The sequence below is a fragment of the Leptinotarsa decemlineata genome, unplaced genomic scaffold, assembly GCF_025532065.1.
Source record: "Leptinotarsa decemlineata unplaced genomic scaffold, Ldec_3_MD MMD2_tig00026361_RagTag_RagTag, whole genome shotgun sequence".
NCBI classification, from domain to species: Eukaryota; Metazoa; Arthropoda; class Insecta; order Coleoptera; family Chrysomelidae; genus Leptinotarsa; species Leptinotarsa decemlineata.
In genome coordinates, this window is record NW_027412704.1 from 3,450,873 (window position 1) to 3,466,204 (window position 15,332).

A 15,332-nucleotide genomic window follows, 5' to 3' on the forward strand; every position below is an offset into this window, starting at 1 on the left:
TTAAAAAAAATTCAGTTATTTTGAAATCTCATTTACCTGTGTTTTATCATAACATTAGCTTTCCACTCAGTAAAGTAAGATTTGAATCAAAGTGAGCATCAAAATCCGCCTGAACAACATAAAAACATGTATAAAACTTGTAAACAACAATATCAAGAGTCACTATTGGAGGCTAAAAAAGCACATCACCACAGTATATTGAGTAAAACAGATAATTACAGCAACTGTGTGGCAAATCATTAACTCCGAAACAGGTCGAAAAAACAAAATCTTAAATGAACCAGAAAATCTAACAGCTAACCAGATGAATGACTTCTTCATCAATAACATAAACACAACTTTATTGCACTACCCAAAATCTGATGTTGACCCCATTGCTTTTATGGATAAAAAAATGAACACAAATAAGTCGATGTTCTTTAGGCCTGTAACGACAGATGAGGTGAGAATAATCATAATTAAGTTAAAAAATAAAAAAACTGAAGATATAAAAGGTGTGAATGTTTTAGTCATAAGGAGTGCCATTGAATGTGTATAACTCAACCGTAAACAGATATTATCAATACTTGTCTAAGTGAGGGTTACTTCCCTCAGCAATTAAAAATTGGTATAATCCTGCCAATTCATAAAAAAAAATTTTCGACAGATAGCAATTCTGCCAACCTTTTCAAAGATTTTCGCACACATAATTTACGAACAACTAGTAAAATATTCAGATATAAATAATCTTCTGAGTCTTCATTAATTTGGATTTCGGAAAGGAAAATCGACGTCTGATGCAATACACTCTCTCACAAATAGTATAAAAGACGCCTTCGATAACCAAGAAAAAAAACATGTGAGCGTTTTCAAGCACAGACCTGTAAATCACTCGATTTTATTGGCCAAATTAGATTTCTACGGAGTGAGAGGTGTCTGCCTGGACATGATGAAGTCATACCTTAACGAAAGATATCAAATTGTTGATGTAGTTCTAGGAAATACCAAAAGTGGAAAAAGAAAAATATTGAGAGGAGTCCCACAAGGGTCTATATTGGGGCCACTTCTGTTTCTAATCTATATCAACGACCTGCCTCACGTGATGAACTCGTCAGACATAGAAACTATATTGTATGCAGATGATGCAACCTTGAGCAGAAAAATAGATAAAATAAATGCTCCTCATATGATCCATACTGACATATTAGAGAAAGCTCGATCATGGTTCACACCAAATGACTTGATTCTCAATGAACAAAAAATACAAACTCTAACTTTTGGAACAATTTGCTTAAATCGAGATTACAAAAATTCCACCAAATTTTGGGAGTTCAAATAAATTCCAACGTGAAATGGATAGACCATATGAATATCATGAGCCTAGCAAACTTAGCAAGGCAGTTTTTTCTATCAGAAGAATTAAAAAAATAGTAAATCAAACTGCGGCACTTGCAACATATCATTCACTTTTTCATTCAGTCCTTAGGTATGGTATAATCAATTGGAATAATGCATCAAAGGTACATCTTAATAGAATATTTGTCATTCAAAAATCTGCAGTAAGAAGCATAGTGATGAAATTATGATGAAAAGTGTCGACCAATATGTGCAAAACTCAGAATAATGACCCTATACTCAGTTATTGTCTATGAAAATCTGCTTCTTGTTCAACAAAACTTGATGAATAAAGTTGCTCACAAGGATATTCACCAACATGATACAAGAAATAAATCAAACCTTGTTCCTACAGCTAATAGGTTGAAAAAAAACGGATAATATAGGAATTAAGCTATACAATGCCTTATCTGTAGAATTTCGTAACTTGCCATTCAGAAGATTCAAAAACGTATTGAAGAAAATATTAACTAAACATCCTTTATATGAAATTGATCAATTTTTCGAACTTTTACTCAACTTTCAATATATATAATATGTTAGATATGTTATTTATAATTTGTAAAACTCATGGCTTTACATTTGAGTCAATTTTTATACGATTGGAATTTCATCTACTTAACTTGTCCTTTTTTGTAACTCTTATTTATCTGCAAGCATTTTTCAGAAACTATATTGACGAATCTTATCCTCTAATACCTATTTTATAAATTGTATTGACGTGTCTGAAAAATACGCAGTAACTTTTCGGCGTGACTTCACTACACTTCAGCAGATTTTCTATTGATTCATCTTTAATTTTTTCAGTTTCAAGAAGGTTATAAACCCAAGAAAAACGTATAAAATATTTGAAATCAATATAACTTCATTTAAATATTCTGTTATGGGAAAAAAACTGATGCAATAATTAAAAAGTAATTTTCCAAGTTAAACGTTTCCTATGAATAATTTGCGACAGAATATACATTACCGTAAATTACGGTAACCATATCTGAAGTGGAAATTATGATGATGATTGCTGATCAATTTTAAACGACAACAAAAACACAATTGTACTTGTGATGCACTATATGGAAGATCAAAACTGAGTTTTGATCTTCCTCTTGAAGATGATCACTTGGTGATCGAAACACGTGTCGAGGTCTTAAATTAACTGTTTGGTGTTGGGAAAAAACTACAGTGATATTCAAGTCTTGAGGCTTGAATGTGGTTAAATATGAAATTCCATTTGACCATATAACAAAAAAAAGCTAGAGAGACGTAAATTCAGGTGAAATTAACAAAAAAAATTGTGTAATTGTATAATAAATATCCGTACTGATGCCTCAATAGAACTGACTTTAATCAACATACATTATTGAAAATATAACTACTACTACTACACCATTTTTTGACTCGGTCATTGAATGTATATTTTGCATAGTTCAGACATCTATTAATCAGATAAAAAACAACGTGAAAAAACGATTGAAGTAACCTTCTGAACATATTCCTATGGTTCGGCTACCAACGGTCAGATGTCGCAACGTGTTTCCATCATTTTAAATCCTTTCACATGTGGAACTATTGTTAGAAAATATATATTTTGTTGCCACAATAGAACTGTGATGGTTTGGCCCGATCGTTCAAATGGTGGGGCACCCACTTTTCGAGTTTCATGACCATTGGAATACGTTTTAAAACCATCAAAAAACGCATGGGAGCACTGACGCCAAGTTTTTTCATCATCCCACTCACCATTTGTGATGGGTCAGTCTCCACCAGAGTTCTCAAATCCTCGTCCTCTCTTCGTAAGCCTCTCTTCGTAAGCCTCTTCGGGGCTTACCTTCGAGGCTGAAATCTCCGGCGCGAAACTCCGCAAAACAACGGAAAAAAAGATTTTAAAACGGATTTTTCAAACAGATACGTGTTTCGCTATACTGTAGCTTCTTCGGGCGTGTTACTGAAGACACGTGTTATGCTATGCAATAGCTTCATCAGGAGTGTTACTAAAGACACGTGTTTCGCTATACAATAGCTTCTTCAGGCGTATTACTATAGACGCGTGTTTTGCTATACAATAGCTTCTTCAGGAGTATTACTGAAGATACCGTGTTAGGAATCACACGTTGAAAGGTAGGACTTCGTTAGTCCTTAGCTCGCACAAGTTCCTTAACTTCTGAGTTGTCGTTCATATGGGGGCGATAGCTGATTAACGGAAAAACAGATTTCAAAACGGATTTTTTAAACAGATTCGTGTTTCGCTATACAGTAGCTTCTTCGGGCGTGTTACTGAAGATACGTGTTTTGCTATGCAATAGCTTCGTCAGGCGTATTACAAAAGACACGTGTTTTGCTATACAATAATGACGTTTTTAAATATACAATAGCTTCTTCAGGCGTATTACTATAGACACGTGTTTTGCTATACAGTAGCTACTCCAGGCATATTACTAAAAACACGTGTTCTTCGAACGTGTTAGTAAAAACATGTGTTTTGCTATACAATAGTTATTAAAAAACACGCCTGCAGAAGCTGTTGTACAGCGAAACAAGTATTGCGTTTATGTCGAACTGTTTAATGAGAATCTGAAAATGAAGTATTCCTCGGATAATTTTTTGAAGTACCACATGTGGGGTGAAACGCATCGGGTCTAACATATTCACCGCTTTTTCAGTAAGTACTAACCTTCAAAACAAAGCTGCTGAAATTTCAGGATATTCCACTCATAGGTTCGTGAGTTATGCTAAAATTGACTCTATTTTTGTTATTTTCAAGGCAATGGATCAAAAACAGTGTTTCTTGATGGGAAAAAATACCGTTCAAACGAAGCAATGGTTCGAGAAGTATTATTAGGACTCCGCTCTATCAGAAACAACAATTTAACGTTGGTTTGCTGACTTCAAACGTGGTCGTAGAGACACCGATGATGCAGAAGTGGACGTCCAAATGAGGCAGTAACAACAGAAAACAAAAAAATTCCACAAAATCGTATTGAGTGATCGAAAAGTGAAGTTGCGTGACTTAGCTGACATTGTGAAGATATCAAAAGTACGTGTTGACTTTATATTGCATGAGCATTTGAGTATGAGGAAGCTCTGTTCAATGTGGGTGCCGCGCGAGCTCACTGTTGATCAAAAACAAGAACGTCTTGATGATTCTGAGCAGTGTTTGGCCATGTTAAAACATAGCATACTGGACTTTTTGCGTCGATATGTGACACTGGATGAAACATGGATCCATCACTTCACTACGGAATCAAAACAATCGTCATCTAAGTAGAGAGCAACTGGTGAACCTCGTCCAAAGTAACCGAGAGCACAACAAGCGGCTGGTAAAGTTATGTCCTCGGTATTTCGGGAGGCGTTTGAAGGCCATAATGGCAGAAAAATGACCCCATTCGAAGAAAAAGAATGTGCTGCTTCATCAAGACAATGCACAGTGTCACAAACCAATGAAAACGATGGCAAAATTGCATGAAATGGGCTCCCGCTTACGCCATATTCGTTACATTTTGCTCTCAGCTACTACTGGCTGTTCGTAAACTCCAAAAAAAAATGCTCACCAGGAAGAAATTCCGTTCGAATGAAGGGGTTGCTACTGAAACAGAGGCCTAACTTGAGACAGGAAATGAATCGTTCTACGAAAGTGGTATTGGAATGGTAGTGTTGCTGTTGTCTTAGATGGAGATGACGTTGATGAGCAAAGCCAATTTTGAAAAAAAAACAGGTTTTTTCCCGGGAATTTTCAGCCTAGGTGTTATATCTTATTAAAAAGACATGGAATATAGTATATATTACGTATAGGATTGACTGAATTATTACATTTTGGTTGTGCATGTGACAAATTACAGCTGTTCATCGTTCAACTCATTGAACCAGACTTTTCGAAAAATATTTCGAAACGGGTTGTCGTGAGTAACTCGGTTCTTTTCTGCTGTCACTGCTGCCAAAGCAATTTGAGTAACCTCAGTGAAAATCTCACAATCAGGTTTTATTCAAATAAGGTATTTTCCTAAAGACTTTGTGCTTCTGAACAAAAATACCCAGTTATGCCAATCACAAGCCTGAAACGTACAATAGTGACACCAAGCTATAGTTCATTGTACCTTTTCCCGACGTATTAAATGTTTGTTTACATTTCTCGTTTCTCCATATACTCACCAAAGGAGATCTACCTTTTCAGACGCATCGTGATTCGATCAGATTCGAAATTGCCGCGTCAAAGTACCGTAACTATGCGGCGATACTTTCTAACCGGTGACAGGTACCACCAGGATTGTTGCCAGCAGAGGCTAAATTCCTGAAATCTGGGTATTTTTCTCGATTTGTTGTGCTTTCTAGTTGTTGCAGAATTTCAGTGCGTTTTTCATCCTACCAGCAGATCACTTCCATCTTCAGAACTATCACCTCTCAGTGTTGAATTTAAGGTGGAAAGAATGATCTAAGAAAATTTACCAAACCACCTTTTCTGATCTTCCACGTTATTTGTGCCAATAACCGATTGAACTGTACTATATAGTTCCTTTCGAAAAAAATTGGTCTCTCTACGACTTCATGGAAAAGTGACAAAGACGGGAGATACTATAAAACTGTGAAACAAATATAATTTTACCGGATCTGAGAAAAACTGTAAAAACTAGAATAGAAGCAGCATATAGTCAATTTACCAACATAGCTGGAAATAATATTCTATCTGACAGTTCGACTTACTGGTCTTTCATACGCAGTAAAAAAGAACATTCGCTTATACCGGGAATAATTAATGAAACTTGGTGATGAGGTATTTGATAAGCCTGGGGATATTGTCAATGGATTCGCCAAGAACTTCAGAAGTGTATACTTGGTTTCGGACGTGAAAATTCTCATGATTCTAATTCAGATACATTAAACATCCCTGCCTTGTCTAAAATGGATATTGTTACTGCTTCAAAAAAATTAAGAAATAAACTTACAGCGGGCGTTGACAATGTTCCTAGTCTTGTGATAAAGGACTATATCGACGTTCTCTCTATACCTCTAATAGGAATATTCAACTTAATTTTAACAACTTGGCTTCCCTTGAGCAGTGGATAACGGCTCGAATTTGTCCGATATTAAAAAAGGGGACTCTTACGATATCACAAACTACAGCGCAATTTCAATTTTATGTAACTTTTCTAAACTCTTCAAGATATGTGTGCAAAATGCTATTTATTGCCATATTCAAAACGTTATTTCTCCTACTCAGTATGGTTTCGTACAACAAAGATCATGTATGACAAATCTTGCATGCTTAAATCAATATCTCTGTACGTACCTGGACAAGCAAAAACAAGTCGATGTTGTTTATTTAGACTTTTAAAATGCCTTCGATCAAATAGATCATTATGTTCTTCTCAGCAAATTGACAACATTGGGACTCTCCAACCAACTGCTTACTCTAATTGAATCATATCTAGTTAACAGAAAACAATTCATCGAATATGAATCTTTCAAATCGGCTCAGTACGTAGTTACATCTGGGGTACCACAAGGTTCCAATCTTGGACCTCTTTTATTTTCTATTTTTCAGACGACCTGAAACTATATAATAAAATCGACGACCGCCAATGTGTACAATATGAAATAGATGTAATCAAACTTTGGTGTAATAATAATCGTCTACAACTGAACGTATCCAAATGTAAAATAATATCATTCACAGCAAAAAAGCGAACTTTAATGTACGATTATTCAACCAACAACACTACAATCAACCGCGTACACGAAATAAAAGATCTTGGTATAACATACGACAGTGAATTAACATTTCGCGTTTTTGGATCGGATTTTGCGGATTTCCGCCAGCGATCACGCTATTGTCTTGGCAACACTGGTCACCGGTAAGTACGGCTGATGGCCTACTAGATTCAGTACAACCTGCGCGAGTAGCCATAGCGCCAGAGCGAGTGTGGCAGTGGATTTTTTTGAGAAAACGGACGTGTGAGTGCCCTTATATTGGAAATCTGTTGATACTAATATGTCGCTTCGGTATCCCTTTCTGTCCCGTACCAATATTGTTCTAAACAGTGGAAAATTCAGTGGCGTACAACTGGAGACTGCTATAGTGCGTTAGAACAGAAACCCCACCGAATGGTTCATCCAATATTTACTAATGGTTTTCAGTTGTGGTGCATAGATAGTGTAGTTATTAAATGTCCAGTTTGAAGTGCGAGGTGCTACTCCATTAGTATTCGAGATGTATTTGTTTAGCAGACTTGTTCTACTTTCTTTTACCTCTCTAATAATAAAAGGTGAGTCTAGAAAGCATATCTTGCTTCGATGGTTGTAAATTTCAATCAGGCAATTGGAAAGTTTGCATTATTATTGAATTCTTGTCGATCATACCTCTTCCAGAGATGATCAGTGTTTTTCGTCAGTGGCATTCGTTAATGCCCGTAGTATCATTGAAATTTCAAATACTTTACTCCAATTATTCTGGTCTTAGTGCAAGATATTTCGCAAGATGAATTCGCTCAGCTTCCAAATATCAGTTTCGATAATTCACGCAATTTGGTGAAAGAGATTCTGCGTAGTTGGTGAAAGAGAAAGTGAATACAAGCAAATCCTGTTCATTCTTGAATATTAAGTATGCCAATTCAGTTATACAAAGTGGTTCGGGAACTGAATCAATGTTCATGAAATTTTGTTTCGATATTTCATTATATCCACGTCACAAAATGGATTTAGAAGGATTTCACAAAGTATTAGACTGATATATATATATATATATATATATATATATATATATATATATATATATATATATATATATATATATATATATATATATATATATTTATAGAATAGAGTTTTGGAAATGCTCTGCAGTATATACAGGCCAAACCGGTGAAAATTTGGCCGTAAGGCTACGGGAACACGTCTGTTTGGACAAAAAATCTATAATGTGTGAACATCTGCAAGACTCGAAACGCAAGATAAATGAAGATAATCTCAAAATCCTACACACGTGTATGAAAGGGAAAAAATGAATTCATTGGAAGCCATGGGAATCAATAAATAAATTGAAAATACGAAATATATAACCCTAAACGAGCAACTCGAATTATGTAGGTCCCCACTCTTGAATGTATAAGTTTGACAACCCCGGTCATTTCTTTAATCTTCAATGTTGAATTTTTAAATTTTGCCACCCCTGTTTATTTAATTACCTCCCCATCCAGCTCACCTACAGACTCCCTATATAACCACGTTCATAGATTACAAATGTATGAGTTAGTTTTTTTCAAGAATATTAGTATATATTGAAGACGAAAGTAATACAAATCATGAAACAGAAATCATGAAACAGAAATTAATTGACGCTCGTTCCAGCATGTTTTGGAATGTGGTGACTACATAAAAACATTTGTTCAGGTTGCCACAAACTACATCGACATGCGAGTTCCATGATAGGTTGCAGTCGAATTGTGTTCCTGAGAACTTCACCATTATAGATGGCTCAATTGACACTACTTCAAATGAGAGTGGTAAATGCAGAGGTGTTCTATGTTTGCTACAAAACTCTAAATATTTCGTCTTATTGGGATTAATCATAAGTTTATTTTCAAAGCACAAGTCCTTGAACTCTCTTAGGATTGTGTTGACCTTTTCAGATGGTCTTACAGTATCTGACACAGTAATGCAAGTATCATCTGCATACATGAGCACCCTTCCTTGAGATATGTGAATGGGAAGGTCGTTAATGAAAATGAAAAAAATTAGAGGACCGAGTACGCTTCCTTAGGGTGTACCAATATCTGTTTCAAATTCCTCCGAGATGACGTCATCAATCTTAACCATGAACTTTCTTCGTTCGAGGAAGCACACGATCCACTCATTGATTGGGCCGCAGACGCCAAGGTTATTCAATTCATCAGATATGAAAGAAAAATCGACCGAGTCGAAAGCTCTAGTAAGATCAAAGTGAATTGAGATCACAAATTCGCCAGAGTCCATTTTGTTGTTGCCATATTGAACAAATTCAATCGCGCTTCTTTCAGTTGATAAGCCACTACGGAACCCATGCTGGTTGTCACATAAAACCTGACATGTGTTGAGAAAATTTGTGATCCTATTAGCCATTACTTTCTCTATCAGTTTAGAAAAAATGCTCGGTATTGTATTATTCAGGATTATTCAATCATCTGATATTTGAATGTAGTAGGATTTTTGGTGTATTCCTTCTGGAGTTCATCCATTTTGTATCTCGTTTCATTCAGCCGGCCATTACCATTTCAAGTTTTTCATTTATTGAAACACGATCGTCAAGAAACATCAATTCTTTTCTTCTCTAAAACGATATCTCAAAATCAAATGAACAAATATCGAATTATTTAATTCATTACGTGAGAAATAACAGCTTCTGATAGAGAATAAGCAAGGTCAGTCAATCAAATTTCATAATTCAGCAATGAAATGGAGTGGATAACCATGAAATATTCAGGCATGCCTTCAGACATAAACAGTAATTTATCCCACATTGATTGTGTATTTCTTCCTCATTTACAGCCATGATTATCAATAAATTCACTCTACACTCAGATACCAAGTGGTTGGTATCTGAGTGTTTGAAATAAATGATTCACTGAAAAGTTTGAAAATGAAATTCATAAACATTAGAACCTAAACTTCAGTGTCACTCTAGCCAATTACCACTTCGTTCCTTCACTTTGACTGCTACAGCTGTCATATCTGGACTAAAACTGACTGCTCCCCAAAACTCTGCAGAATTTGAAGTGAACGAAGAATTTTTTTCATCGACGTTTCCCAAATTATTGAATTTTACAGTTTTCATCCTCGAAATGATGAATTGAGTTTAGTGTATGTTACGTTATCTTATCAGAAAGATCAATTGTTGCTTGTCGGTATGCCAAAACTAATCTACCGTTCTTCCATTAAAGTTAACATCTTCATTTTCTGTAGACATCAACCTGGTGAAACAGGCATCGAGAGTAGTATTGCATTTCTGGTCATTATTTTACTCCAGAGGTCAGTATAGCCAGGAATCCAGACCAGAGACAATCTGTTAAGTCTTCCTATCGACGAGAGTCGTTTTTGGCAAATTAGAAAATTGCGAGATTATTTTTATTGATTTGTGTATGAGGTTGGATTCTTCCAATCTCTCTGCACACAATTCAAGAGCGTAAATTTTCGCTTCAAATACAGTCGCACAGGTTCTCAGGCAGAGGTTGATATCTCTGTCCTAGGTCTGCGACTGCGACCTGCACCAGAACCGGAAGGTGTTTTTATCCATCTGTGAACCAACAACTATCTGCCCTTAATATTTCCTTCTCCCGGAGGATCCAGTACTGTCTACCCAAGAACAGTACTTCATAAAGCATTTCGTACTTGACAGTTGGTGCTGTGCTGTGACTTTCAGTGTCAAACAGCACTCTATTGCAATCTGCATTGAATTGATTTGTGAAGTTGGCAATGTGCATAAGTCTATACCCAACTAGCAATTTCGTATTTTATAATAGTTGCGGAAACGTTTCGGAGAAACAAATTATAAAACTGCATTCCTCACAGAAATGTTTTCGAAGTATTAAAAATGTTTTCTTGAAGACGCAAGAATTAATTTTGTATTGGACACTAGGAAAATATAATAGATATGTCACCAACTGAAAACTAACAAATAGAAAGGTTGAAGCCATTTTAAAATTTCACTTCTGCACTCATAAAACTTATAAAGACATTGTTTGTGTTTCGAAGATTGATATTTTTCCTGCAAAGGAAATTTTATTGACAAATATAAAGCCTATTATTATTAGCAAAATTTAAGCGCGCCACTCATTTATAAATGTTATCGGTAAAATTATTAATTATACAAAAATTCACTCTGTCAACGTATTAATTTTCTGGTCGCAAAGTCAACTCACTTTATTCTAAATAATATAATGTTATAATATTTATGTACTTTTCAGCTGTAAATATCACTATATGTGCGGTATTTCATATTTTCAACTCATCTAATTTCAGTATCCCGAATCGCTATCATTTAAAATGGCGTCGTTCTATAAAATAAATTGGTATCAGTAGCAAGCATTTCAACGTATTTTAGCTACTATGTTACCCCTATAAAACTGTTGAGAAACACTTAGTTCTGGGAGTGATGGTATTGCGGCAGAGTCGGACTACTTTTAAAGCTATAAGTTTCTACAAAAGTGCTTGTATGAATAAAAGATTTCTCACACATAGTTCGGATAAATATTATCTGTCTTTGATGTTTTGCCTAAAATGTTTCATCGATTATAAAGGCTAAACGACGGGTTTTAACCATTATAATAACTTTTCCTGTTTTTCGCAAGAAAAAAATTGAAGCACTAGGCCAGGTAGGATAGTTTGAAGTATTTTTTAGTATTTCCAATATACAAGGCGACTCAAAAAGCTTTCAGAAAGTTTTTTTATGGAACACCAAGTCATTTCTTCGTCTATTTGAAGCATTTCGAACTGAATCTAAAACTATTATATACCCCCAATAAATGCTCAAAATGGCTGCCATTGAGTTATCATTTATTTTCATTTATATATTCCGGATACAAACAGAAAAATCCACTACAGTATCCACACAATGGAGTTATTATCAAATTGAAAGTATTAATTAATACACTAATATATGCATATCATAGTGTCTAAAATTGAGGATGAATTAGAATTGAATACAGTAACAATAAAAACTGATTATTAGTTATTGACAAAATATATCAATGAATTATAATTTATAGTAATGAGTTTTCAATATTTTTTTGGCCCTAAGCTACGATGTATTAAAAATATAGAAGTATTTTGCAAGAGTGTTACCTCATATTACTGGAGTTTTCTCCCAACACCAAACTGTTCTAGATCCACTATTAAGATTTTCGACCGTATTTTTTTTAATAGATGGATTTTCTGAAATAACTTGAACAAAATCAAACTAGCCCAAACCAACCATTATCCCTTCTTTCACTAAACAAAAAATTATAAAAAAATATTTGTTACAAATAGAGTATTCGAACCAGTCGTCACAAAAATTAATCATACGTCAATCAGTCAACATCCCAACATCAAAGTCATTTACACTAACGAATACCTATGGATATGAACACTGTCACGAATTAATTATAGAAAGCGGGTAGCGAACCCATACAATCGAATTTGAACGCGAACGCATACGCTCAAATCACAAAAGTATCCCAGTAGACTCAAACGTATCCATCATATTGCGAATATAGGACGATTATGGCGGGATTATGGTGGGACGATTATGGCGGCCGTAAAATTGGCGAAGCATGCGATACGTTGCCCAAAGAGAACACCCATTTTGATAAAACAATGTTGTTATTGACACGTATTTATGAATGACAACTAATTTGATAGATGTAGATTCAACAAGATGGTCCTGTTGGCAGACCCTGTATTACATAGTTGACATTTCGTAACTTTTCCTCGCCCACAAAACTCCGTTTCCAAACTCCTTAATCAGTCGATTGACGGAGAATAAAAGGCTTTTATTTCTCTGTTGAACTTTTGGCAATTTGTCGGAAGTAGTTTATATTTTTACTGTTTTGTATTCACGAACAGCAATAAAAGGGCATGACATCGTTTCCATTAATTTGTTTCCAGTTCGAATGTAAATAGTCAGATTTTCTCTCCACTCTAGAGCAGTTCGAATTACGGATGTTTCCGAGAGGAATTAACTTCATAAGTTCATTTAGGGAAAGAGGATTATTTTGAATTTCATTAATTAAAATGATTTGAAATCCCCGAAAGAACCAATGTAAATGAAAATCAAAAAGAAAAACTGGAAATAACAATCATATTGAGCAAGCAAAAAACACCCTGAAAAGAAATTACAGTGAAATAAAATAGAAGTGGAAAATAGAAGAATTGAACAAAGAATATAAATTTTAATTGAAAATTAAGAGACTCCGAGCCAAGTTAGTTCACGATGTTTCAAGTGTTAGTATACATAATCGTCTCAAGGTGATGACCTAATTTTCTCAGTAACGGTTTTTCGAGGGGTATTGTAGATGATATTATGGGGAAGAGAAAGTTCGAGTTGAGAATGAAGAAAATCTCGGCTTTTAGAAACGACGAAAACCAAGATAAATATATCTCAGTTCCATACCACCAGGTATGAAAGTAGTATTTAAAACAAGTCATATGTGCTACAGAGCATTTTAGGAAATCCAAAGGACGAAGTCAAAAATTTAGGAAAGTCTGGAATTCATGAAATTGAATATAAGGACTGCGATACATAAAATCATGGATAGACTGAAAGCTATAAAGAACACTTAGCATACCTAAAATATGGAAGACCAGAAAAACCGGCAGCTGCCCGAGTTTAGCAACAAAACCATTCAATAGACTTCAACTCATTAGGATTATTGAGACAAGTTAGCAACAACAGGCATCTAGATACCTGTGACAGATCAGAAATAAGTCAGCACGATAATATTATGAATAACGATGGTGGATCAATACCTAATACTTTACTGTAAAGCTTGTTGAAATGATATTTTCAGTTATCAGATTCACCCGACTAGTGGATGAGGCAACATTGTGAAATTAATTTTAAGATAATTAAGACGCAGGTGCCTAGCATAGGAATCTGTGGTATAAATAAAGACAAAATTGTACGTGGATTCAATATATCTTTCTCTTGTTCATAACAACATAACATTATATTCCATTTCGTTTTCTCGGAGGAGAAAATGGACGTTCCTCTTTCCTGGACTTTTAATACACAGTCGCTCAAGTAAAAATAAGTGCAAGCTGAAAAGTTTAGTTTGGAATATCCATTGTAACAATGGTTGACGTTTGCGGAAGATTTTGTTTCCTTTCTCAAAAAGCCAAAATTCTGCGTGATAACTCTTCTAGACTCCTTTTGACAGCCGTCAAAATTATACGCTTTGTAGATGTCATATTCAATTTCAGAGGACTACGGAGTGGGAGACATCTATGTGTTTCAATTTGAACGTCAGGCATGAGACAAACATTGGTTATAAGTAATCGTGGTCACAAAAATTCAAATATTTATTGTTATCTCGATCTTCTTTCACAGAAAGGAAAAAAAGGAACCCTACATAACGATTAGTGAACCGACAGTCATAAATTGGCAGCCTACAATTCAATTCTGCACAGAGCATTCTGAATACCTCTGTCTGCTAATAATCTAGAGAGGGAAATGAAATAATTATACAGATAGAAGATAATGATTGTTTCAAGGCAGACACAATCCAGAAGTTAGTCAGAAAACAAAGCCTCAAATTTACTTACAGATTAATATACCCACAGATCAAACAATCAAAAATCAAGAAATTTGTAACTTTAATATCAGACCACATGCCAGGTTATCTGATTTCCTTTTCAAAGCTGAAGATAAAGAGGACAAGATCGAGAGATCTTGAGTTCATAAAATTGAGTGTCCGGGGTGTAATAGTGTTTATGTGGGACAGTGTGGTCAAAATTTCTCAAAACGCTAACCATTCCTTGGGATGCTACCACAAGTTCACGAATCTAAACGATACGGAAATTTTGCACTATGCAAGTAGGGGAAACACTCATTTGTAATCCTTGGAAATTCATAAGCATAAGCATTGCGGATGTAATCCGCTAAATGATCAAATCAGTCTAGTTTACTCAGCAGTTTTCAAATCAGGGTATCCACATTGCCTCAGATAAACAAATTTCAGGTACTCAATTGATCTAAGGACCTCTATTATCACCTATAGTAGATATATAAGGGTTAACAGTATGATTTATTTCTAGTTTATTGTAATTGTTTGAAAATGCCTTCATATGATTGAACATAACATTAGTTACGAATAAAAAGTGGTAATAAAACATAGAGAGTTTTATTTCTCATTTTTCATGTGATCTCAGTCAATTTCTGATGACGCTAACTTGGTTAATACCTCATATCATATTTGTATACAAGAGTTTGAAAAGTTGCAGCAATATTTTGTTATACT

The 15,332-nt window shown here is 34.9% G+C and overlaps 1 protein-coding gene across 1 annotated transcript in view; it reads left to right on the forward strand.

Annotated features, from left to right (window-relative positions):
• Positions 1 to 7,238: 7,238 nt before the first annotated feature.
• Positions 7,239 to 15,332, forward strand: part of Cad96Ca (tyrosine kinase receptor Cad96Ca) — a 66,049-nt gene continuing 57,955 nt past the window's right edge. Inside the window, exon 1 of the mRNA XM_023157036.2 lies at positions 7,239 to 7,628. Within this exon, the coding sequence (XP_023012804.2) occupies positions 7,574 to 7,628 (55 nt within the window). The 5' untranslated portion in view covers positions 7,239 to 7,573. The remainder of the gene's footprint in view (positions 7,629 to 15,332) is intronic.